This window comes from Falco biarmicus, chromosome 1 (assembly GCF_023638135.1).
Source record: "Falco biarmicus isolate bFalBia1 chromosome 1, bFalBia1.pri, whole genome shotgun sequence".
NCBI classification, from domain to species: domain Eukaryota; kingdom Metazoa; phylum Chordata; class Aves; order Falconiformes; family Falconidae; genus Falco; species Falco biarmicus.
In genome coordinates, this window is record NC_079288.1 from 24,371,352 (window position 1) to 24,398,163 (window position 26,812).

The 26,812-nt window shown below is 48.0% G+C and overlaps 1 protein-coding gene across 5 annotated transcripts in view; it reads left to right on the top strand.

The window, feature by feature from the left end:
* Positions 1-801: 801 nt before the first annotated feature.
* AUTS2 (activator of transcription and developmental regulator AUTS2) overlaps positions 802-26,812 on the top strand; it is a 790,836-nt gene continuing 764,825 nt past the window's right edge. For 3 of the 5 annotated variants that reach the window (XM_056353138.1, XM_056353133.1, XM_056353145.1), the window contains exon 1: positions 805-1,928. In XM_056353138.1, coding sequence (XP_056209113.1) covers positions 1,635-1,928 — 294 coding nt within the window. In that variant the 5' untranslated portion in view covers positions 805-1,634. Of the gene's footprint in view, positions 1,929-26,812 lie in introns of all 5 variants that reach the window. The other 2 variants (XM_056353128.1, XM_056353119.1) reach the window with 2 other exon arrangements.

The following is a 26,812-nucleotide window of genomic DNA, read 5'->3' on the forward strand; positions in this document are numbered from 1 at the left end:
AGCAAGGGCTCAGCACGGCGGTGGCCGAGGCAGTGAGAGGAGCACCTGAGGGGGCTGCCGGCCACGAGGGAAGGAGGCGGTGGGGTGCGAGAGCGGGACGGGTGAAACTGAGGAGAAAGTTGGCGGGACGCGGGCGGCAGGGGGGCGTGAGGCGGGCGGGGACGGGGGACGGGGGACGGGGGGGGGGGGGCAGCGCGGCCCGCCCTCCCGCCGCCGAGTGCGCAGGCCCTGCGCGCATGCCCGCAACTTATTTCGCGCGGCCGGGGCGCCGCATTTCACGCGGCGCCGAGCGGAGAAGCGGGCGGGGCGGCGGCCACGTGACCGGCGCGGGCGCGGGGCCGGCGGCCGCTGGGGGCCAGCACCGCCATCCGCCCCGCGCCGGCTGCGCGGCCGCTGCGCTCGCGCCGGCTGCCCCGCGTAGGCTGCCCCGTGCCAGGCCGGGCCGCCCCGCCCTCTCCCTCCCCCCCTCCCCGGCGGGCAGCGGGGGCACGGCGGCGGCAGCGCGCAGCGGGGCCGGCCCCGCCGGAGCGGACCCGGGCCGCGGCACCACCTCTGCCTTTTTTGTAATTATCGTTGTTGTTGTTGCCGGTTTTGGGGAGGGGGCAGCCTCCCCCCCCGCTCGGATCTATTGTCACCACCACCAGCACCCCCCGCCTCGCCACAATTAATCCGATGAATTTGCCATGATTGATCCGTATTAATAGCTGGGGTGGGTGGGCGTGTTTTGGGGCTTTTTTCCCCTTCCTTCTTTTTCCCCCCTTTTTTTTCTTTCCTTTTTTTTTTTTTCTTTTTTCTTTTTTCTTCTTTTATTGTTTGGTTTTGTTTTTGGAGGGACCGGGCTGGGATCCGATCTCCACTCCACAGTCCATCCCTGGTCGGTGCCTGAGAAAATTGCATCTGGATGCATCGTTATTATTATTATTGTGTTTGATCCAGGGAGATAAAGGAGGAGGGGGAGAGGAGTGCGTGTTCGTGGGGAGGGGAAGGCTGCACCCTTCCTGCACACACACGCACACACACACACACGCAGAGAGAAAGAGAGCTCCATACATCTATACATATATATCTATTTTTTTTCCCCCCACCTGGAACTTCTTTTAGTTGGGGAGGAAAGGAAGAAAGAAAATAAATTTTGTGCAAGGAAATACTCTCAGCTCCCTCCTTCCAGCGGGTCTCTCTCCTTCTTTCTTTATTCCCCCCCTTCTTCTCTGCTTTTTTTCCTCTTTCGAAGATCCTCGCCCTCCCAGCCCCTTGATCAAAGCATTCCGCTATTCTGATTTATTGCCTGCTTGGTGAGGGTTTTTTTTTTCCCCCCTCTTTTTTTCTTTTTCCTTTCTCTCTCTCTCTCTCTCTCTCTCTCTCTCTCTCTTTTTACAAAGGCGACCTGAGATCAGCCATTACTTTCCTTGGCTCGCTTATAGGAATCTCTTACATTTGGTGCTTGCTGCTGGTGGTGGTGGAACCGCACTCGGATTCTTTCATCCCCCCCCCACCCCCTTGCTGTCCTCTCCTCCCTCCCTTTCTCCTTCCCTCTCTCCCTCCCTCCCTCCCCCGTTATTCCGCCGGGGGAGCCGGATTTGTGGCTGCGGTGGGGCGGGGGGGGACGAGAGCGAGAGGGAGAGCCGGCGAGAGACATGGATGGCCCGGCGCGATGCAACGGGCTTCGGAAGAAGCGGCGATCGCGGTCCCAGCGCGACCGGGAGCGGCGAGCCAAAGGCGGGCGGCGCGGCTCAGCCGCCGGCGGGGCCGCCAGCCCCGGGGCCGCCGCAGCGCTCTCCTCCTCGGGCTCGGAGAAGGAAGACAATGGGCCCCCGCCGCCGTCCCGGCCGCGGCCCCCCCGGAGGAAGCGGCGGGAGTCCTCCTCGGCCGAAGAGGACATTATCGACGGTTTCGCGATGTCCAGCTTCGTCACTTTCGAGGCGCTGGAGGTAGGAGCGGCGGCGCTTTGTGTGCGCCTCATTGTGTGGGGGCAGCGGCGGGGGGAGCCCCCCGCAACGACGACCCGGACGCCCCCCCCTCACCCCCCCGCCCCCCCCCCCCTCCAGACACCCCCCCGGGCCGGCGCCGCCGGGGGTGCCCGCGGGGGCGGTCCCACCGCCCCTTCCCCGTCCCCGGGGTGCCCCGGTCCCCTCCCTTCTCTCCCTGCCTGCCGCCGACACCTGCAGCCTGGCGCGCCGCTCCCGGCGGGCGGCGGGGGGCTCCGGCGCGGCGGCGGCGGCGGCGGCGGGGACCGGGGCGGCCACCCCCCGGGGCGCCTTCGGTAGGGCAGCGGGGAGTTGCGAGCGCTCCCCCCGCGGGGCTCCCGCCGGCGTTTCCCTTCCCCTCCCACGGAGCAAACTTTTCTCGCGTCGCCGTGTCCCACTCGTGTCCGCGGGGCGGCGTGGCCGGGGGGTCGGGGAGAATGGGGGGGGGATGTCGATGCGTGGGTTTGTCTGGCTGCTGGGTGGGGGTCGCTCGTCCTGCCGCGCTCCCTGCCGGCCTCACGAGTGGGCTCGACGGCCTGTCACCCCACGGGGGGCACTGAACATCCCCCCCCCTCCAAATGCTGGAAGAAGAGGTGCGGGTAAGGTGAGGCTGGGTCGGGGGGAGGGTGGCACCGCCCGGGGCTTCCCGGTGCCACCCTCCTCCCGACCCAGCCTCACCCCCCCAGTGCCTCCTCAACCCACCCACCCGAGACCGTGGAAGCACTGTCAGCGCATCCAGGGTCATGGTGGGGATGCGGCCGCCCATGGGAAGCTCCAGCCTGTTTGTTTGAAGGGCTTTGTTGTTTATAACTTCTGCTCCGGAGAAGTTTGCTGTGGTGAAAAAGCAGATTTATTTGGGTTTACTTGCGCTGGAGTCACAACTGGAACGATTAGGAACTGTCAAAATAAATGCGGAGATGAAGCTGATTGTTTCACAACAAAAAAAAAAAATATCTGTGTAGCTCTTAGGCTGTTTGAATATTTAGCCGGGAATACTTAGCGGCATTTTCAGGGGGTTTTGTGTCTTTTTTTCCTCTGGATTTGGAGCCACATTTTGACCTTGGTTACACCTGTATCCATCCAGACTGAATGCCTCCAAGAGAACTTGCTCTGCTGTGGCTGAAGGGAGGATTTTTTCACTCCAGCAAACCTCCACATGGTTGGTGTTGGGCTCATGGAAGCAGTAACGAGCAAACGCCGAGCTAATGACGAGCCTGGATTTTACCACCATTTCTCACCTGGGGAGCCCAGCCACAAGTGCCCTGCTCCAGGCAGGGAGGGCAGGAGTGCGAGGACATGTTTGTCAGTGGGAGCAAGCTTTGCATGCTGCTGTTTGGGACCAAATTCTGCTCTTCCTCAAACAAAGCCCCCGGTTTGTGTCGTCAGGGGGTTTATGGGAATACGGGCTTCAGGATTTGACTGTAGTCCTTTCTGGAGGGGAAGTGAAGAGCAAGTTTTATGGTCAGAACTTGGTAGGGTGTTTTAGAAAATTTCTTTATTCCGTTTCACTTCTTGTTTATTTTCCACTTGAAATGAAAATAATTACTGTGCTCTTTTCTCTTTGCAAAGCCAAGAATGGCTACTACTTGCATCCTGTCGTAATCTTATATCACTAAAAAGGAGCGCAGAAACATTACCCAGTTCTGCCAGCTAATATCACATTCAGATAAAACAATAGCTCGCACACTGAGACTTGACATACTTTTAATGTTCATGTGATAGGTGGCACATTTTGACCTAACGATTTCATGCTGCGTTGAGAAATAATGTCACAAAATCGTTGTTAGGTGCTTTTTCCTGCAGCTCGGTATGTATGTTGAGAAACTTGTTTCTGAGGATCAGAGGGAGATGAAGGTGTCTCAGGCAGGAGCCCAACGTGGCAGGAATTACCACGTACGTTGCGTGTCACAGCCTGAAGTTTTTATTGTGATTTTAGTGTTGGCGAGGAGGTTGCAAGTGACTGGTGGGGCGAGATATCTCAGCCTTGGTGAGATGTTGAGGTGTTAACGTGTTTGAGTGGAGAGGAGAAGCCTTGGGGGCCATGGAGAGGTGCCCTGGTGTTTATACCTCTCATGCTCTGGGTCTGCCCCCAGCTCGTTGGGGGTCCTGCAGGTTTCTCCCCAGGTTCCAGAAGACACTTGTGCCTGGCATGTGACAAGGCTGCCCCAGCCCAGGCTTTGTACTTGAATGTCAGTTTTTTCTCAGGCTTGGCTCAGGTGGAAGCCTGCAGAGACAGAGTGTGTTTTGTCTGTTCCATGCGAAAAACAGGGAGGACCAAAGTGTGGAATGTACTCGCCGCTGGAAGGTGGAGACCCGCGGTCCAGGCGAGGGGAGGGTGGCTCACGTGGGGGGAGGGACAGCTACCGTGGTGGGACGAGGCTGAGCTCTTGGCTTACAGGAACGCCTTTGTGGCAGTAGGTGTGTGAGTTGGGTGGATGTGAGCTGTCACCCCAGCGTCTTCATGTGAATTCTGTGTGTAAAGCTGGGATGAAGAGCAAGAATTTCCATCTAGCTTTGTTTTACCTGTCCTTTAGTAAATGCTTTTTGTTGAGGTGACTGAAAAAGCCCGAACTGCAAAACGCCAGGTTGTGTGAGGCTCGTAGGTGGCAAGGGGACACAAGACGGGCACGTGTCCCAAGGCCGCTGCAGCTTCAGTAGGAGTCACCTGTGCCTATTATGGTTATGTTGATAAAAATTCCCATCTCTTGAAGCAAAACTATCTTTTCAGCCAGCTCCCACCCTCGGAGCTGTTTTTCTGTCCAGGTATCGGTAGCTTTCTCATGCTTCTCAGGTGTAAATTGTTCGGTGTAGAAATAGAGGCCATCTGCTTCTAGTTACCTGTCTGGTTTATGGTTTAGGGTGCTCCACACCTTCATCTCCCTGATGGTTGTGTGGGGAATAGAGGGGAAGAGGGAGCTGAATGAAGATGGTGGGTTCTCATAGTTGTTTTTTTAAATCTGCACCACCCCCCCACCCCCCCGCCCTGAAGTTATGGTCAAGCAAATCCAGTGTGATTGCAGCTGTGTCCAGGCTGATCCTTGCCTGGCCTGGCTGGACTCTGGTGGAGTGATGTGCAGTGTGGGCCTGCCACCTACACACTGGACAGCATCTTGGCGCTTTGACCTTCAGAAACCACCGCTTACTCTGTAGTTAAGCAGCTGAGATGTGCTCCTACTGTTTGACCTGGTTCACCAGATCCTCCTGCGCGTGGCCTTGCTGGGACTGACAGCAGGGAGCTCTGCAGCTCGCTCCGGAGCAGTGACTCGCACATCACTTCCCTGACCTCTCGAGTCTCCCAGCTGTAAAAAGAGAAAGGCACGGGGACTCGGTGCCTGTCTTGGTGTCGCTGGTGGCTTGTCAAGCTGACCACCTTCCTCGGCTTGGTGTAGCCCGTGCTGCGCTGCTGGCGTCTTCCTTACTGACAGTAATAGCACGAGGTTCTCCAGACCCAGGTGGGCATTTTAGACACCAGTTTGACAGCGAAAGGACGTTTCTCAAGACATGCTAAATCAATCCGTTGGAGTGACTTTCTCCACAACGTGCTCTGGCAGTACTGGCGAGAAGGTTTCTGCGGAGCGCTGTGGCGAGGCGAGATTTCAGGAAGATATCTCCCTCCTCTACCCCCTGGTGCGTAGGACTCCGGGCAGCAGACCGACGTGACATGGCTGTTGACGTGCCGTGGCAAAGATGGTTTGCTGTGATGAGAAATGAAATCTGACCTGAATGTTAAGATAGCTTAAAGCCTGGGAAGTGCTTTAGGTTTCCTGAGTCAGCTCTTGACCATCCCTACGGAATAAGCAGTTGGTTTCAGGTTTACTGAGTAAAGTAATGAGTTTTTTCTGCAGATGTTTGTTTAGCTTCAACTCGGGCAGTTCATCTGACAAGCCTGAAATGGGACACAGATATTTATAAAGCACAGATAGAAGTGATGTGGGGCGGGAAGGGGGGGGACACTTGCATTTAAATGGGGATTCTTGTTTCAAAAAACTGGCACAATTTCTCACCCTGCCTTTACTGAGCTAATTTCTGTTCCGCACACCAGCCTTAGTCTGTTTTGAGACCATGCTAAATTATTGCCAGGTAAAGCCCAATATAATTAATTACAAATGAGAAATGCTGACAAATATTTGTCAAGGAGCTGTTTAATGAGCTTCAAATTCTGTGTCAGATGATTCCATCCAGCTAGTGTAAATAATTTTTAAGCAATTGTTCCACCGTGTTTACGTGATTTAGGCAGATGTTAGCTACGGCAGTTTTATATGTTGGACAGATAATATGAGACTAGATGGAGTAAAGCTTCGCAGCTGATGTGGCCTTTAAAATAGAGACACTACTGTTAGCACAAGCAAACTGTGGAAGTAACAGGAAGGCTCTGAAGATACTGTGGTCTCAGTTGTGTGTCTGTGCGCGCTGACAGTGTAGCTCTGTGTATGCATCTGAATGCAGGAATTTACTTTAATAACTGTTGTGTGATACCCATCGCTAGGCACGGCCCACTGAAAATAGAAATTGTTTGGCTGTGTGACAGCAGAAGCTTCGAGCTGGACACCAGAATGACTGGCTTGCAGCGTGGCTTTCCTCCCCAAATCATGCTTTTCTCACCAGCCTTTTAGCTGGCCTGATTAGCCTGTTTACTTACATTCTCTGAGATTTCAAGCAAGTTTGTTCTGCCTTGCCTCTATCCCTTCATATTTCAAAAGGAATTTGATCTTCCTGCCTTACCGCAGCAGCATCATAACATCAGGTGTTTGTTCAGTGCTGTCAGCAAATCTTGGTAGTCCTTCTTGTGTTTATTGACTGCTTAGACGCTTAGGTGTTTGTCCTAGTCTCTGTTTGCACATGCAAGTCTGCAGATTTAGACCACAGAGAAAAGAAGGGAGTAACTAAATTAAGGTATCTGTGGACGGTGAGTGGCATGAGGTTTTGTCTGACATGGGGATATCATATGAAGAGATGTGCTTATTATTTTCCTTGTGTATTTAGAGGAAACAGTAAATTGACCTGAGATCAAATTTCGAGATAACCTTGACAGAGCAACTGAATCTCTTGATGAAAACCCTCAGCCACCAGACCTGGAAAAACAGCAACCCGAACTGAAAGCGGGACTGAAAAAAGCGCGATGCATATTCTGCTAAATGAACCGCTTGGGCAATTTTTGAAACCTCTTGTTACTATCATTTGGGCACCTGAATGCTTTAAATAAAATACTACTTTAAATTTAAATAATTTAAATTAAAAAAATACTTTAAAATTACTTATAAAAGCCTGATACCTTTCTGGGAGGTGGGGCACCCACAACTCCTGCTGACTTCGGTAGCTGTTGAAGAGCTGAAACTGTGTCTTTGGGCAGATAACGGCCAAGGGTTGTGATTGTTGCATAAATGTTTGCTTAAACTCCTGAAGGGAATGGTGTAAGGAAGGTGGGGATCTTTGCCATTCCCATAGGTGGTGGCAGGAGGCACAGTGCCCTCGAGTTGAAGCCGGGAAGGGTTTAAACTATAAGGACAAGTCCTTTAGATAAATATGATTCAATCAGTCTCCACTGGCCCCACTTGTAAGATTAACATTAATGGGAATTATGACACATATCAGTAGGCAAAAGACACCCTTATCCTCCTTTTGGCATGTTTTTTTTTTTTTTTTCTGCTTTGTGCTGTTTGGGTGAGGAACTAAGCCCTTTCTCATTAAATATCTGGGGCCTCTGCTGGGATGAGGGAGTGTAAAGAAACAGATTTATAAAATAAGGGGAAAGGATCAGGAACTTGGAAGGAAAATGATCACTAGGGAAAGGCAAAAAAAAAATCAGCAGAAAGACATCAAGGGGCTGAGTAATTGAAAGATTGAGTTACAACACTGAGATCAATAGAGAAATATCAGGGACTGCATGGGAACACTGAGAACTAGAGAGGGATGTTGTTACCAAAAGTAGAAGTTTCAGGAAAGATCCATTGCTGTGTATGTAAATGCTCCTTGGTGAGAGCCCTGCTGCTGGTACCAAGGGGGAATACTCAACAAAATGTGTCCCCACTTAAAAAGTCGTTAAACCTGGTAACTCTGGGAGAAAGGCAGAATCGTTATTTACTCGGTGAGACGGCCCCCTGTTTCCCCCCTTGTTTCCCCCCGTCTTTGGTACATTTTTTTTTTTTTTTTTTTTAAGGACTCTTTCTATCAGTTTGACTGGAAGACCCTACCACATTACACTGGGGGTCTGACCTGCAGCCTTGTAATTATCTGCAGCTAAATTAGAACTTTAATCTTTGTTCTGAGCAACAATAAGTTGAGTCAGACCGGTTTTAAAAATAGACGAAGCTCAAGTTTAGTGAAGTCTCAAATGCAATTAATAAAAAGGTAATGGAGTTAGGAAGTTGTGGGCTGAAATGGGGAAATGTTTAACTCTCAGTTTTCATTTGCTTGAGCTGCAGGGCTTTGCCGAGGCAATGTCGCCTTGGTTCCGCGAGGGAAAATTGCTTCAAACGTTTCTCTGGGTTCTTGCGCATCATCCTTGTGATTTATCTGTTTGGTGTCTGTGTTCTCGCTGGCGTTTGGCATGGTGCATGCCACAAATTACCAGCTGTATGCGTTTTTTGTAGAGTCAGTTTGTTGTCATTTTGACTCGATGCCAAGTCATGGTGAAGACCACTTCAGAACGTCATAGTCCTCTCAACTCCTCTGTAAGTAACGAGAAATGGCTAATGCAGGTAGGGATTTGTTTTGCTGTAGCAGCAGAACAGTCAGTGGCAATTTGTCACATCCCCAGCTCGGCTCTGCTGTACTATTTGCCTTTAAATAGTGTGTTACCTTATTATCTTGAGATTCTCCTCTTTGTATCTTGGCAACACCGCTGCTGAAGTTCACACGCTCATGCAGTGTAGAGAGAAGGTTTCAACCTAAAGGGTATGTCTTTAGTTAGGCAAATATTACAGGCAGTAGTTTTGGTTCTGTCCTCCCCCGTGCAGGAGTGGTGGGATAAAAGTCAACAAAAGAAACAGTTTATTCCTTGGCACTGCAGATATTTTTCAGTTTGTGAGGTTTTGGCTATCAGGTTTAATTCAATCATGTTGCATGACATATGCTCCATGTGCATTTACTTTGGGGTGCGTCTTGGTCTTGCTGGTTTTAAAATCTCTTGAGACAAAGACATGGGAGACGTGCAGAGGTGTATTGATATCTGATGCGCCCAAGTTCCTGGCTGTCTGAACCTGAGGTTGTGTAACGCTGGCTGATGCACGTATTACAGATATGATTAACATCCCAAGTCCAAATGGGAATAGTTACTCCACAGCCACGCAGGAGATCAGTTTGGCGTTCTTTCCAGAAATGCTTGCCCTTTAATCTGTCTCACATGTGTTTGCCAGCTTCCCAAAGTGGAAGTTGCTTCTACTCCAGAATCAGGGCTTTTATAAATCACTTCTTTTCATACTTTTCTTTGGTAGCAGAGGGGACTTACTGGCTTGGGAATAAAACCACCACCAATCTCTGTCTTCCCCATCCACAAGCCTGGGCTTGTCCTTTGCTGCATGAGCTCATCAAAACAAGCAAACATCTTCAACCTTTGAGACATGCCCTGTGCTGAGCATCATTTGAATGAAGCCATCTGGGGAGGTCTGTGGGTGCTGCAGGACGGCGGTGCGCACCTCAGTTGGAGGGGGAGGTAGAGGCAGGCACCAGGAGGTTCCAGGCTAAATTAACTTTTAGGTGGCTGATGTTCTGCAGAGGTACTCCTTGTGTTGCAGAGTAATTGTAACAGCATTGTATCAGATGTCAAAACATGTTTTACAGTCCTGCGCGATCAAACAGTGGTCAGATCCAGAACCAAATCGATGAAAGTTTGGGAGGAGCTTTGGTCCATAATAGGCTGACTGTTTTTCAGAGGGTATATAACAGTGATGATACCTGGTGTTATGACCCCCTTAGCTGCTGGCGAGATCCACAAGCCACTGTCACCCTTTTCCCTGCGTGTGGGTACAGGTTACCACGTCCCAGGTGACCCAGCATCGGGGCTCAGGGTGACCCAGCCTGCAGGCTGCTGTGGAGCATCCTACACCTGCCGTTAACTCACCCTCCCTGTGTTGCAAAGGCATTTTCATTTCTTTGCCTGTGAAGTGGAACCGATGAGACACAAGTGCTTGCCCCGGCTTCTCCTGGACCACACGCAGGTGTCTCCGGCGTGGGAGAGTGGTGGCCGTGGGTGCGGAGCCCGCGTGGTCTAACTTCTCCCTTCTGGCAAGCTTGGACAGCCGGTATTTTGCTCTTTGCACAGAATTTCCTGTTGCTGAGACTTAGATACAAGGTGATAATTGCTCAAGGCATTGATTTTTATTTACTTTTGCTCTGGAAGTTGTAAGTGACCTGAGACCTTTCAGTGTGAGAATCTGCTTCATTTTTTTTGAGCCTTCTTTCTTACACAGATGGTGGGGATGGAGGAGAAGTGGCCAAAGGACCCGGCTTGTTGCCATGAAATAGGGATAGCTGCCTGGGAGGTGGCAGCTCTGGTCTTCACCTGGCCTCTGACCACTGTTGTCACTTTCTCCTTGGTTTCTGCACATCCAGGTGCTTAGCACTGTGCGTCTCTGGAGGGTGCCACGAGTGTCCTTCGGGGGTCCTTCAGAAACTGGCATCTGGTCCCCAGCTTCCAGAAGGCACAGGGGAAGGAGCTGGGAGGTGCCGCTGTCGCAAGAGCTGGGTAACACACACTCTCCAGCTTGCTCCAGAGCTGGCCAGATGTGTTGAAGGGCTCGGTGGGATGTGACATCCATCAGAGCGGGCACCAATGGAGGGCTGAGGCAGCGAAAGTAGCTTTGACCTCCGAGGAGTCTGTGTGGTAAGGAGGCAAGCGAAGAAGTGCTGCTGTTGGGGACGATTTATGTTGCAACTCTGTTAGTGTTGTGGCTTTTAATGCACGTCAAGGGCGCTTTGACCTTTGAATGGAATCTTTTGGTGTGAAATTGTGTCTTTTCTCTTCTCTTTTCTTCCCTTAAAGAAAATTCAAAATAAATACTGAAAATCAAAACCGTCTGTTTTGAGGGGACCAAATTGCTTTTCTGAATTTTATGTGATTTGGATATTACTGAATGATTAAAAGTCCTAGTAATTTTTACTGGCTGGCTGTTGTGCTTGTAGGCAGTGACTCTTCTAGCATTAGTCATTTTAACTATGGAAAAAAATAATAAAAATGCAATTAATGTGGCTCAACAGCTGAGTCTGTTGGACTTGGAAAAAAAAAGAAAAGAAAAAAAGTAAATTTTAATGAGTTCTGGGATCAGAAAGATACATCTGGTGGATGGATTTGCCAAGTTTTCAACCTCAGAATGTGTGTTGAAAAACTCAGTGAATTATGTAGCTACAAAAGTGGATCTTTGCATGTTTATAAGGCCTCAGTGCAATCTCCTTATATTTGCCTAATGACAAACAGACCTTCTCATTGAGGCGCAGCCCAGAAGGACACACATGGGCTGAAGCGGCTCTGTAAGCTGATAGTATTTGTATCAGAATGCTGCTACTAGTGAAGGAATTTTAGAGGATCCGTTAAATATAGGGGGGAAAAAATATCTTGGATGAAAGAACAGAGAAGGGGAAAGGGGAGGGGTGGAGGGAGAGGAAGGGGAGCACTGAAACTTTAAATGTACATGATGTGTGGGCTAAGATACTGTGCCTCCACTGCTGAACCAGAAAATTTATAACAACTGTTTGTCATGTGTATATATTTATAGCCATTCACATAATGAAGAAGTTTCATGAGGTTGTAATAACATATCAAGATGGATGTAATTAAAACAGAAGCAAATTGACACCTCTAGATTAAAGGCAAACTCTAAACTAATACACCTGTATGCTGTCACTTATGTATTAGTTGTCTGGGGCAGTCTGCCAGATATGCAAATAAAAAGACATTGGCAAATTTCCTTGGATGTGCGGTTGTGAAAAACCCAACTATTTAATCTTTTACCTAGCCCTCCCTGTTCGGGTTTTTAGCAACAGTAGAATTTATTAATTTGGTGTCACTGAGGCTTTGTGATGGGAACAGGCTGGATGATCTTGAGGGGCAGGGGAGGAGCAAGAAATACAGAGCAGGTGACTGCTGGAGGATCGCGTTCTTCATGGGGGACCCTTCCCTTAGAAAAGAGGCATCAACTGGACCGTTTCAGATCTGTCCCAGCTCTTCTTAAACTAGAGGGCTGAAGCGTCCTTGACATTGACTTTCTGTAGCGTTTGAGCTCAGTTAAATGCTTTTGAAAACTGCACTGTAACAACAGGTCTTGGTTCTGCCGTGCTGCAGGTGATGGAGGTTGCCAGTAAGGAAACTTCTCTTAAAATTTATACATTTCAGATACGTTGGCACAATTCAGATCTGATGTAAATCATTACTGAGTCTGTGAAATGGCTATAAAGTATCTTAGCAATTTTATGTAATAGTATTTTTCAACTTGTTTCAATTTGCAGAAGCCTAACATTTTTCCAGGGGAGTTGTGGACGCCTGTGCAGTGAATTTAAGCCTGCAGTCAGTAGGTGTGCGCTCTGAATTAACGCTCTTGGGGTTCTTTGAAGCAGTCTGCAAACTACTGATGTAAAATAGTCTATTGGTATGGAGCAGGAAGGGAGTTATATGCCTTGTTAGTTCCAGGCAGTTCTGCTGTGAATGGAAGTACCAGTCTTGCTGCTGAGTACGTGGCATCCCGGATAACCTGCTTTCCCTAATGGAAGGACCCCTTCCAGGGATGGAAATAGATCCTCATGTGGCTTGTGTATAACCCCCATGGCTGGTGATTAGTTTTTCTGTTGAACAGCTGATGCTGGTACATCCAGCTCCTCTTCCCTGAGTATGAAGCATCTTACCTTTTGTGGGTTTGGTGGCATTCCCTCCAGGAGTGGCTGTCCTAGAGACCTGCATCCCTCTGCTGCTTTCAGTAACCTCCTCGGCTGGTTGCAGGCATGTGGGTTAGTAATGTCAACTGCGAAGTAGGTCGATAGGACTGCAGGTCAACGAAACCCCAGGTTCTTGAATTCTGTTTTGAATTTGGGCTTGAGGTTCTTTGCCCGGGTGAGGGACGAACCAGAAGGAGACGGGCCATCTGTGGAGTGTGCCGGCTTCCAGGGAGCTGTCTGCCTGACAGTGCCAATGGGCATGTGTTGTTAGATATTTTCTGAATTAAAAAGGCTCCTTTTTAAATACATCTGGACATTAAGGATCATTCAAACGTGGTACATGGCTTCAAAGTGCTTTGGAATGGTAGGATTTTTGTCTTCAATGCTTCAACAACTTTTCTTCCACCTTTAATCTTTCATGAGCGGAAGCTTCAAAAGATAATTAGTAAAACATGCTTTTATCTGCATTTATCTCAAAACATGATTAATTTTTTAACTGCAATTACAGCAATCATTTCAAGTTTTCTCTATATTAATGAGTAAAGGGATTTTTTTTGTTTTTGCGTTGTTTTTTTTTTCTGAGAGTGAGCCTAAATGTGGCTGTGTTGGCCGAGCTGAAAGGTACGTTTATGAGTGTGCTTTTTGTTTTCCTTGCTAGGGATTGAATTTCCGGTTCCAGGAAGCAATATTTCACATGGATTAAAGTCTTTGAAATGCTCTTGCCCAGCTTCACTGGATCTTTTTGAGGAGCTGACAACGATAAGAACTGCATCATGCACTTTGCAAGACCTGGCTACCGAATACCCAGTTACACATTCACTTGTACGCTGGTGTGACTGGCAGGATATCCTCTGCGTGCTGCTCTTGGCATCGAAATGTGGGATGTACGATGCAGCCACTTTGTTGTTAATGAATTGGCAATGAACTTGTAAATTTTCACCTTTACCATTTCTGTCTTTGTTACAGGCAGCTCAAGGCATCTTTTATTACTATTTCACTTCAGGGAGAAAGATGTTGGTGTCTGTTCCTGCCTTTGTTGCTGGTACTGATGTAGATGGGAGTGTGGAGCTGGTGTCCTGTGGCTGGATCCCGCCTGTGGACGGGTTTGTGGCCCTGTGGGACTGTGAGCACCTCCTGTCTGTTTGGTGGTTTGTCCTCTGTGGCTCACCCCAGCACCACTAGAAAACCGTGCCACCGGCACAGAGATATCCCAGGACAGGCGGCCAGCCCAGAGCCTCCGAAGCAATGAACCGCTGTGGGCGATTAATGAAAAGAAACACAATTAAACCCCCTTTTCAGCAGAGTACAGCTTTTCTGCAATTTTGCGTCTTGAAAGCTGCTCGTCAGCCCTGGGTCCTGCTTCTCCGTGAAGAGGAGGGAGAGATTTTTGGTTGGAGCTGGAGTTTCACAGTTCTGTGCCTTCAGCGTAGCCCTGAGGCTGCTGGCAGTGATGCTGGGGTAATGGCATGGCCTCGGTGGCCCCAGCGGTGAGGGCGACAGAGCAGGCGTTTGCAGCTATAAGAAGTGTAAGGACCCAATTTTTCTGTTTTACTTTTTTCCCCCAGTTCCCTTCAGTTAGGCCCTAGTCCTGGATGTCAGAGGTGATTCAGAGTAAGCCTGCATGGCCTCGGTTCACATCTGATGTTGCTGTAAATGGGGATCGCAGTTACCCTGCCCTGCCGTCTCTGGGGAGGTGGATGGGGTGGTGACTGCAGCAGTGAATTGGGCAGCTGCATAGGAAAGCATGCGAGTGTATAATCAGATTTCTGGTAAAACCAGGTCTCTAAGTCCCTTGAATGGGTAGCTTTGCTGTGAATAGCCTCGTAAGGTCTGCTGTGGCTGTTCTCTTTGTTTGGTACTCTGACAAAAAATTGCTCTGCTATCCTTGTTGGCATATTTTTACATCTGTTATCCATGTTTTGGATTTGTTCTGGCTGCAGTCTTATTTTGTTTTGCAAAATCTACCTGGGATTGGGACGGAGATATATGTTTGCTAAGGCAGATTTGGAAATTGCATTGTTGAAATACAGCCCATATGGGCCATTGTAAAATGGTTACTGCAGCATATAATTGCCTTCACAATGATGTGCTTTGTCATTTTACTTCCATCTTCAAAGAGCCTCTCCTGTAGTCTGCTGACAGCAGTGGTGGTATTAGAAAACATATGGATTTGTAAAGGCATTAAACTGTCTTTAGTTCAAGGTTTAGATTACACTGTTAGAGTATGGGTCACCACGTTTTCGTGTGGACAGGCTGCACTTGACTGTGTTGGTTTATGTGATAGGGTAGGGAAGGGTTTGTTTATTTATTGGAGATGGCTCACATAACACCCTTCCCAACACGTGGGGAGGGGGGCAGCTCTCCTGCTGCAGGGTACGAGCTGCAGCCCTGTGCCGGGGCCATGGTCTCATCTCGCCCTGCGTTGCTTGCGGGGCTTGGTTGGGGCTTGCTGACGACACTGGCAAGACTTTCCAGAAGCCTTGGAGGGAAGTGCCAAAGTACACAGAATGTAAAACCCACAAAATTGGCTTTGAAATGTTAAGAGGTTTGGTTTTTTGTTTTTTTTTTTTCTTCCCCCAGTCCTCTGTGCTGGGCTGATACTCTGAATATTTTGGGTATTTGTTTACACTGTAGAGCTCCACACATTTCGGAATATAGGGCAATCTGTTCAGCTTTTACCTTTTTTTTTTTTTTTTTTTTTTTTTCCCCACCCCCCCACTACCCTCTCAGTTTCAAGTGTGGATTTTCTGGGGCAGGGCTGAGGTCTGCAGTACCTCTCTCAGCAAAGGCCAGTGCAGCGTTTGCATCGTGGGATGCATGGTCATAGGACGTGGTGTGCAGCCTCCCTCCAGACTGGAGTGATGCTCATGTTCTTTACATCATCAAAAGGGGATGTGAGGGGATAATACACTTAAAGAAGATCCTTCTTTTCCAGTTTTGTTATTATTTTTGTCATACTTTTTGCAGCCTGCTCAGTTTAGCACTGCCCAGCTGGGACGTTGAGGCAGGCTGAGGGGGGTCTTGCTTAGCCCGTGGCCACCTTGACCTTTGGCCACACATGCTTGCTGTTGCATTGGGTTTGTGTAAGTCCTTCCCAAAACAACTCCTCCGATAGCTCTTGTCCTTCAAGCACACTCCTTAATTAAGATGCTGAGCTGGTCCTTGGGAGCCATGGGCTTGTTTCCATGTAAGCACAGCCATCTTTCATAACCTTGAAGCAGTCGCTCCCCTCCTGGTTCAGCACGGCCGCGTGAGCACCTGCTTTGTGGATGTGCTGAATCAGGAGGGATTTGGGCTGGGATCCATGCCTATGCTCATGGGAGGTGCTGTGGATTTGGGTTTCTTGACTGAGAAGAGCAGGCCTATGGGGATAATGCCGATGTATGAGCTGGTGTGTGGTGTGAAGTCAAATACGTGCTTAGGTGTCACCTTGAGCTACTGCGTTAGTTTTGCCGTAGCTGAGTTTTCCTTTCCGCGAAATGGGCTTAATAATACTTTCCCTCTTTAGAGATTGCCTGGCTATTTAATTAGCATCTGCAGGATGCTCAAATAGTAGGTGGTTAACATAAAATATCTGCATAATTTTATTGTAGGACATCAAAACACCAGTGCTTATACATGTTTAGCAGGGATGTGGCTGGATCACGTATTTCAGTAACTGAAGGCTTTTTTTCAATTTATTGCTGTCAACCACCTTTTAAAATAAAGCTACAATTCGGCCTTAAAATTGTTGACAGCAATCACTTTAAGGAAATCTGATGTGGAGGGGTAACCCAGTGAAATTCTGATTAGTGCTTTATCTTTCTTTATGCTCTTATGATTAAGGATGTAAAAGTTAGTGTTGCTTCATTATGGCTTGCTTCAGTTTTAAATCACTTACAATGTTGTCTGTCCCTGCTGTGGTGGATATCAAGGCTAGCTTATGGTAATATGTTTCCTTAAATCCATTGCAGAATAGAGAAGAAACTCTCATTCTACCTATGAGCAATGCTAAAGGATGTATTACTAACTGGCAGCTGTGACAGTGATAAACAAATTAGGTCTGTCATTAATGCCAGGTCTGCAGGTGTAATATGTCATATAAAACTGGTATATCTCTGTTACTAACTGGCCTATAAAAAATAAATACATGCATGGGTGTTTTTTTTTTAATCCTTGTGTAACAAATTTAAGAGCAAAGCTGCTTCGTGATAAGGTTTGTGTAAGATCACATATACAGCATGTTTTTGCAGCAAATGGTGCAGAAATGAGAAAGAAAGAAACTTAGACTGGTGAGAAGCTCCCATTGAGATCCTCGGGTTTTGTAATAGGTTTTTGTCAGGGCTTTATTTAAGGACAGTATTTATGCAGATGTTTAAACCAGTCCCTTCTTAAGGCGGTGCTTGAATATGTTGCTAAAAATCATAGCACAGCATGCTTGAGGTGAGTATATGCTTAAGTGCCGTCAGGGACAGGTTGCTATTAGGTATATACATAAATATAACCTTAATGAGAGGCTTAGTAACAGTAACTTTTAAAAAATAAGTTTATTTTGATGGAAAGTTTGGGGTTTTTTTTTTGTTTGTTTGTTTGTTTTGTTTTGGGGCCTGCAGGCAGTCGAGGCTGGTGGCAGGAGGGCCAAGGTGTGTTCCCAGCCCTGGCTGCTGCTGCAGCTCAGCATCTGCCAGCGGGATACAGGATGTGGCTGCTCGCGAGAGCACAGCCAGGGGTGCTGGAGGAGCCCCGGCAGCTTGGCTGGGTGGCTACCGGGAATGGTGGCATGCACTGGGCGGCCCAGCCACGCTGCAGGCTGACGCCAGCCTTTGTTTGAAGCTTTCATGTTGTACCATGTCCCTCGCCGTTTGCCTGACCGCCGGCATGGTGAGGGTGCCGGGTAAATCTGGATTCAAGCGCGGGTTGGGGGCTGGGTGTCACATGCAGTGTCGGTGCAAAGCGACAGGCTGAAGTCTCTGCTGGGTGGGATTGAATTTTATTTCTCAGAAGAGAAATGGTGAGCTTTGCAGCTTTGCTTGCAGCAAGTCCTGTTAATGACGAGTCATCAAGATTTCCCTGGCAAGCAGCATTACTTTGGGTAATGACTCTGGGAAGCTACCAGGGGGTGCTTCCTCCTCCCCCACCGGTGCAGACACCTTCCCATCCAGCCACATATTGTTGCTTTCTCCGACACTGGCTAAACAGGTGGCAGGATTCAAATCACCACTCTCTGAATGGAGTTCACTCTCCACAATAGCTCACCAGAGGCCTGTTTTGTTACAGAACATTGATTAAATAAATATTCCTATGCATACAAAAGAGGAGAAATCTGTTACAGCACTCTGCAGTTATTTTTCCATTAATGGCAAGGAGCTCTCTCTAATTTTCCTGCCCCTTTCAATCTGTTTCCCTGTCTCCCTCCCTTCCCATCACTACTAATGCCTTCAAGTGCATGAGTAACATACAAACAACTCACGTTCCCTCCAGTTCAGCTCTGTGAATGCCTTAGCTGCAGCTCGGTGTGCTTTAGGAAATCCCGCTAGCTGGTGCAGGGCGTAATTGATTGCTCCATGCACGTGTTTTTGATTAACTTGATATTTCATGTTCAGTACCAGGATTCCTTGTGCTAACTGACTTTCATTGCATTAATTTATATAGCAGCAGTTAAAAAGACAATGTTGCAGTACCAGCATCTTGTGTAATATTGACAATTGGGGCAGCATATTTGACTTAGGAAAAATGTCTTTTTTTCTTGTGTTCTGCTGCGACCCCTGCTTTTTTAAAACCTTTGAGGCAAAAGTTACTGTGCTGATGGAGGTGCGTGTGTGTGTTTTGGATGAAAAGCATCTCTTGCTCAAAGATCCTGGCAGCCAAAGGCAACTCCACTGCAAGCAGCAAATCTGATTTGGTATAAAATGGTGGTAACTGGAAATAAATGAATGGTAAAGGAGTCCTTCAGGGGGGAAAAATAGCTTTACTAGCTTGAAGTTCAGCAGATACTTGTCTTGAGGAAAAACTTTTGGTTGAGTAAATGTCTGGCTACAATAAATGCAAAGTATGAGGAGATGCCGTGGCATTACTTTGGCTCTGTGCTGATGTAACTGAGATCAAAATCCACTCTAAAGAAAGTAATGTTAATTTAGCGCTTCCCCCCCCCGCCCCCCCCCCCCAGGCAATAATATCTCTACTTTGGGAAAAAACAGAAGTCAGCATTTTTATACCATCATTTTTCTTAAACAAATTTAGAGCTGTTAAATCACAGAGCTGTTACACTAGAGAAGTAAATTGTGTAATATATTTTTTGATGTTTAAAGACCATAAATGAAGCCTCCTTCCATTATATGAGTTTGTCTTAAAATACTTACCACTGTTGGCTTGTTTTAGGATCAGTGTGGAAGAAGTACCCATCTGGTTATAAAGCTGCTCACCTAGGTGCTCTTGCAAGGAGAGCTTTCGCCCTCTTGCCTAAGCTACGGTACGATTGCCGCGGCCGTGTCGGCACGCTCTGCTCTGCCGCTGCTTTCTGTGGCCGTGGGTGAGCAAGGGCTGGCCATGGAAGGCTGTTGCAGGAGCCCCGGTGTGGGTCTTCTCTTGCTTACTGTGGGCAGTTAGTTGGAAGTGACACTAACCCAAGTTTAATTCTAGTTCGACATTGCAACAACATGCCAGCTGTTCCCTGTATTCTGCGATGCTGCAATGTAATTATTTTTCGTTATCTTTCAAGATGTAATTTTATGTTGGTGTGCTTTCCCACTAACCCTTTGGCACAGAAAATGTATAGCTAATTCATTTTTCCTGTAACGTGAAGAAGCAAAGGAGAAAAATCTCAAATCCTAGGGCCAAGCGGCTGTGTTAAAGACAGCTGAGGAGTGATGTGCGGAGAGGAAAGGCCCTCTCGGAGCCTGAAAGCCACTGGGACATGTGTAGTGATTAATGGTATCGTTGCTTTTTAGCTTCATCAAAAGGTTTCAGCGTAAGAATTTCTAAGGAATGCTGATAGTCACAGGAACCTATCAAAGGGTACAGAAAATATCAAATGAGCAAGCAGGAATGGGAGTTAATTACTGAACAGTGATTACTCTGATATAACCAATTATTGGATCATTAAATGTTTATTACCTTTTTTATGCTCCTTTCCCCCGTAAGTGCAGTTTTGTCCTCATAGTATTAAAAAAAGGGTGGATCTAATGCATAAAAAGCCTTTTCAAAACCTGGAAGGTATTAAAAGAGCATCTCATCCGAACACCTGACATGCTGGCCTAGCGCTCTGCTTTCCCTTGCTCTGCGGATTTGGGGTCAAGTGCTGTGAACCCTATTTAAAGGCCAGATTATCTCACTTCTAGGAAGGGGCTGGAGCAGAGCTCCACGGGAGGAGCAGGGGAGAGGCGCAAGTGGTGGTTTCACGGCTCCTTGGCCAGAGACGTGGGCTTGGGTTCCTGCCTTCTGCTGCCACTGCGAGTGGTTGGTGGCTTTTGCATCCCCCACCCAGAGGCTCTTCCTAGGGCTTCCTCGTTCCGTAAGGATGGAGTGGTGTGGACTTCATTTTCCTTGGGCTCAGAGCATCTCTTCCTCTCCGTTCACTAAACCTCCCTGAAGAAAGAAGTTTCCATTGCAAGGCAAAAATGATGCCATTTGAAAGCGAGACATAAACCCTGCACAGGTCTTCCAGTGGACATCTGCAAAGTGAAAAATACTATTTTTTCAAGCTGACTGCAGTTATTTTGGATGACATTTGAGGGTTTAAAATGTTAAAGCAATTTTTTAAAATATAGCTATTTGTGACTTTCGTTGATGATCCTTAAATGTTGAGTTGTTTAAGCTTTATGTCTCGGGAGAAGTAAGGGTCAGGGTAAAAAAAGTAAAAGCAAAAAAAATCTCCTTCCCTGTCATCGCAGTGTTTCCCGGCGGTGGCACATGCTGATGTGTGTGTACAGGGGGACCAGGAGGGGTCTGCATCTGCCTCCCCTTGGGTGGGAGTCTGGGGGCAGGTGGAGAGATGCTGGAGCTTGTCACAGCGCTGGTGGTGTATCTCTGGTGTGGGCAGGGTGAAGCCGGGGAGGCAGTTGGCGTGCTCTGCCTGGTGCTGTACGTGTGTGACCGTCACCAGATCTGCCTACAAACACCAATTCATGCATTTGGTGTGTCTCATCCTCAGCTACCATTGCCACCACCTCTCAGTAACCACGTTGGTTTTGCCTTGGTGTGCTTGTACAGTAGAGGAAGTTCTCATGAAACGAATTTTTCCATGCCCTTATTTGTGAGTTTAGTCTGGGGTTTTTTCTGTTCATCTTTGGGTTTAATTTTTTTTTTTTTTTTTTTTTTTTTTCCTCCTAACATAACCCAGCCAGCCAAAAATCTGCTTCTGGACCTTCCCTTGCAAATGTGATTGCAAATGATGTTTTCATCTCTGACGTCTAAACCCCCATGAAAGTCGATGGGGAGGGTTATAGAGAACGCACAGCAGAGATTGAAACTAGGATGCTGGTTGCAGACTTATGTTATTCCTGTAGTGGAAAGGGAGGAATCTCTGTTAAACCATGCTCCCTATGCTCCTGGGAATTTAAATTGCTGTCTTTACTGCACTGCTGTGTCAAACCAGTTGTGTGGCAGTTGGGACTTTGCCCTCGTTGGAAGGACTCCTCTGCCTCCTGATGGGTTTTTCTCTGTAATCCTTCAAAGGAGAACTTTATTCTGAGTTCATTTATCTTTTTTTCTTTTTTTTTTTCCTTCTCTTTTCTTTTTTTAATATGGAGCGTGTTTACTTTGCAGAACAAATATTATGCAGGTCACGGCTTCCTCCTGTGCATGAAGATGACTCTGTCCCCGCAGTGCAAGTCTGTGGAGTCAGGACTTGTCAGAGATGCTTAAGGATGTGTTGCTCGTGGGAGCCTGGGTTCCCACACAGGCATCTGCGCTAAACACCATCACTCTGAATACCCAGCAGTGAACTGCTTCCTCCAGCAGTGAATCACAGCCGTAAAAGGCCCCTTTAATCTGCTGCAATCACAGTTTTGGGGATGCAGGCTGGTTGGGGGGGCTCGGGGCCCTGGCTGCTGCGAGGGCGAGAGGCACAGCCAGGGTGCTCGGTGCTGCTGCTCGGAGGCTGCACACGATTATCCCTTTTTGACAGCCTCTGCATAAAATAATAATAATAATAATAATAATGAAACATCCCTCAGGATTTCCTCTTAATAACAGAACATGCAGCAGCAGTTGTAAACTGTCTTGGTAATGTCATAGCCTCTCTGGAAGGCGAAGGGCAGGGACCTCCGACGGCAGGCGAGGATCCCAGTAACAAGACGAAAACAAGGCGTCCTGTGTTTTAGATCCTGTAGAAAAATGCAGCGTGGCTGCAAGGCGGTGGGAGATGAGCCAGCCTCCAGGACTGCTACAAATGTTAGATTTCAAGGAAAGGTCAGCCAGGAACAAGGTCAGAACAAGCCTGATACGCATAGCAAACAGCGAAGCTGCGAGGCACAGATAAAGGTTAATGCGTGAGGGCTATTGGCATTAGTGCAGCATGTGGTCAGCTTGCTGCGGAGCAGGGTCTGAACCAGGAGATAATGAGGAGGGTTTACTCTAATTCTATTATAATATATGATTAACTAGCATAATTGATAGCAATCTTCCCTGTGTGTCTGTGTGTGTATGCACATGTACATAAAGTCTCATTTTCAGCTTTTGTGCGATTGCACCATGTGCCTTGAGCTGATGGAAACCGCCTGGTGGCTCCCTGGGGCTCGGGCTCACTGCCTTGCTCAGCCTGTGGATGTGGAGGGGGAGCAGTGTTTTCAAGTGCCTGTATTTTTCTCTGCCTCTGAAATTAGACATAGTATCTAGGTGGTGCCCTGGATAAGGCAGACCTGCTGCTGATAAAACAGTCTGTTGTGCTGAGCACCACAGATGAAGTTGGTGTTCGGAGAGGGAGTCAGGGACAGGTCAGCCCCGTTCCCTTCTGGTTTGTTTGTGCCTTTTCTTCTCAGTGTCCCTGTAAAAACAGAGAGCTGGAACTAAATTTTGCCTTTGTGATCATTTTTTGTACAGTATGAAGTTTATACTTTGTTACTGTGCAGAGGCACTGGCATGCTTATGTTTTGAAGGCACTGGGGGTTTTAATTTTCATGGTGCACAAAGAAAACCCATCCTGATTCCTCTGGCCTTCCTCAGCAAGGCACAGAGCAAATAAGCAAAATCTTCCTCTGCCTTAACTCAACCCAGAACCAGGCTGCAGTGCTGTCCTGACGTGGTGATGTTTGGAATTTTGCTGGGTTTTGGACAGGTGGGGAACCCTGCTGTGGCACGGGTGCTGGGTGCCATGCAGTAACCTGGCCCACCAAATGTAAAACCGGGTGTCATTCAGGTGGTTGATGCGGTTGGTTTGCAGGGAACCCGGTTGTGCCTACTGTTAGATCCTTGATGCGATGTGAAAGCATCAAGGTAGGAAATTTAGGATTGTTGCTTTTTCTTTTTAAATCTGCCCCCAACGGTAGAGAGGTCTACCCAAAATCTTGAATTGTAAAGTAATGGAAGCGGCCTGACAAGTGCAACTGTTGAATGATTTACCTTGGCAGCTGTTTTGCTTGTCCACTCTTGATTTTTGTGGGCTAAAATTAAGGGAGGGCAGTAGTATTTACTCATTTTTTCATTCAGTATCTGGCAACACACATTTTTTGAGTGTAAATGCAAATAACCCGCTTCTCCATTCTTAATCCTTTGGGATGGGAAATCTAAAGGCCATATTCTTGCTTGAGAGGGGGGGGGATTTAGCCTTCCAGCTACATTAAATGTTAGCTGGAAACATGGCTAAAGGCTTCCGAATACTGAGCTGAGACTCTTCCCTTGAGGTTCTGGTTTATTTGGAAATTTAATTTGTAATTATTTTTTCTTTTTTTTTATTTCAAAGGTTATGCAACACTTTAAGCCTCAGCTTTTAGGTCACTCTTCCTTTTATAGCCAGATCCACCTCATCAGTGAGAAGGCTCCCCGAGGACTGCAAAAGACTCAGGCTTAGTGTTATCCAGGAAAAATGTGTATAATAGGTGTATTATAAAGTTGTAGGTAATGTAACCGCTGTCTGTTAGCCCGACGAGTGTGATGTGAACAATGTTACGGAACGGTCGCATGCACTTAAAGTCCTTTTTTACAAAATAATGCTAATTGCCCTGGGCTGAATGATGCCAGGGTCTTACAAATACCTGCCAGTACTCATAGAGGGAGCCAAGAAGAGTCAGGTGAAGAAATCAGTGAGATGGGCTCTCATGCAGAGTTTCAGTGTCTGAGGCACGGCTAAATCTAGCAAAGGATTAATACCAAAATAATCCTGCTTGTCCAGGAAACCCATGACAACATGAAGGTTTGAGATCAGTGGGATATGCTTTAGGAGGAGTGTAATAATAAATTCGCAAGTCACCAGAGATAGAAACCAATTGCTATTCATCCTACATCACATTGGAGCTTTCCTACAGTTTGTTTCCTGTTCCAGTGATAGGAGCGATCCTGTTCCGCTTGATGTCCAGCATCATTTCAGTGCCAGCTTTCACCAGAACTCCTAAAAATGCTCCAAATCCTGCAAAAATCCACCTATTGCTGAAAATCAATTCCTCTGACTATTTGAAGAGTCTCGTCCTAGACTCTAGGTGGTCTGTGCCATTCTCTAGTGCTGTTAGTATTCTGGCTGCAGAAGTTACATTGAAATAGGAATGAAAATAAGGTAATGATTGGGAGGACAGAGGTGTTATAGGTGGTAGTCTGTGATTTTTTTTTTTTTTTTTTTAAAGAGCACTGGTGCCTGCTTAATACTCAGATCTCACTGATCTCGTGCTGTGGCATGTGGGTGTTGGAAAATCTCACCTGTATTTTTGCTGCTTTGTTTGTTTGTTCGCTTGTTTGTTATCAGACATACCAAGACAGTGCCGGTGCTTTGCCTTGCGTTGGGATGTGATACCCAAGCCGTGTGTAACAGCACGTGGGTTGGTGTAGAGCAGTCACGACTTCTGCCCGTGACCTTGTTCAGTGCTGTGTCTGGAGCTGCTCGGGCTGGCCCTGACACCCACAGCCAGCCTCATCACTGGTGTGAGCAGGACTGGAGTTTTCTGAGCATTTTGCAAGATGCCAAGCAGCTGAAGTACACACAGGGACAGGACATCTCTCTTTAAAGCCTGTTTCCCTGATTTATCCTTGAGTGGTCTCCATGTGGGTTGGTCCACATCCCTGGTAGATGATGCCTGTGAGTCATGACTGTTTGGGTTTTGGGTAAAGCTGTGGCTCCAGGGGTGCTCTTTTTATCGTGCCAGCAGGGACCATGGGCATGGTGTGTTCTCCATCCATGAGGCCACCTTGCCTATAGCTGATGGTGCCCAGCACATCTGCAGAGAGAAGCAGGTGTGGGCAGGGTCCCTTGTGGTCCCCCAGCGCGGGCAGGGTCCCTTGTGTCCCCTGGTGCAGGCAGCATCCCTTGCATCCCCCGGCGTGCATGGAGGAGCCCCGCAGGTGCCCAGGGGGCTGGGTGGGATCTGGAGCACTGGGGCATCGCCTCCTGCCCAGGCTCCATGGTGGGGGTGCTGGGCTGCCCCCCCGCGCGGTGCCAAGGGCACCTGCAGTCGGTCAGCATCCAGTCAGCTTCAGCTCCTTCTCCAGCAGCGAAGAGCTTGCTTTCCCGAAAAGCACTTGTGTTTTTAAGCCGTTTATTTTCCGTTGCACTGAGTCATTAAACATTGCTGTTTGTGTTGCGGTGTGCTTACCCTCTGTAGGAGCTGAGGGAATTTATTCCGTGGCTCAGTCCAGTGATGGAGGGGGCTGAGGAGGTGCTTGACTGTCTGACTCTGCAGGCAGAGGCACGGATCTCACTGCGTGTGACATCTTTCTAGTGAAGTGGGATGTCAAGATCTGAGATCCTTTTCCACTTAGTGTACAAGAGCATTAGAACAAAAGGAAACAAAAAGCAGCCCTGCACCACAAAAGAAACCAAACTAAAACCCCTCTGGCTAAAGGTGCATTTTTAATGTTAGGAGCGATTTCAGACAGAAATTGGATGAAACACTTCACCTGAGTGTTAATGGATCTGCTGGGCGGTCAGAGGAACTAAAGCTGGTTTATACCAGCCTTGCGTGTGATCCTTTTTCTTTTTTTTCTTTTTTTTTTTTTTCATTCCAACTGTGTTCACAACAGATGGTGATTATTGTGTTTGCTCAGATCAATGAATATTAAAAAATAAAAAAAAAAGGCAAGACAAAATAATACAAAAATGCCCTTCAACTCAACAGTCACCCGGGGTTCAGTTGTAGCCCCTGGGTTTTCATTTGGACAATGTTAAGTTATAGTAACTTAAATGGAATTTTTATGAGCAATTGTTTTGCCGTGAAACAGGATCTCCTGTGGCATTGACCCAGGCAGATATCTGCCCGTCGGACATGCCAGTCAGCTCTTCTAGCAATCCCTGCTCTCGTGGGGCACGCTTCTGAGGTGGCAAGATGCTCGATGGGCAGGTGTTCCTCACCTTGCTTTCCTGGAAAACACACTTGTTCACAAAGCAAATATTTTAGTAGCGTATAAAATTTAGAAGCACATAAAAATAAGTTATTTGAGACAGAATCTAATGTAATCTGTAGGAGGAAATAGGACTACCATGAATGAGCAACTGGGGACGAGACTTGTGGAGATGGACATGGGTGGTGGTGGGAGTAGGAGAGCTGCGTTTCCCCCTACACGCAGGTGTAAGTGCCATGCTCCAGGTGTAAATGCCATGCTCCAGCATTTCCTCCTGAGGTGTTCAGTCCTGGACTCTTATTTCCTGGTTCTGCCTCAGCAATGTCTCCTGTGCAAGGTTTCTTGGGTGTGCTGGGGTTGTGAGGACATGCAGCCGCTCGCTGCTGAGACCCCTCCAGAGCTGCCCTTGGTGTTTTCACCCTGATAGAGCAGAGCATGGCAAGTCCCGGAGGGCGAGGGGTCCCTTCTGGGGCCGTAACCTTTGCTGTTCTGGTACAGGCTACAGCGTAGCCCTTTGTGGTATCTGG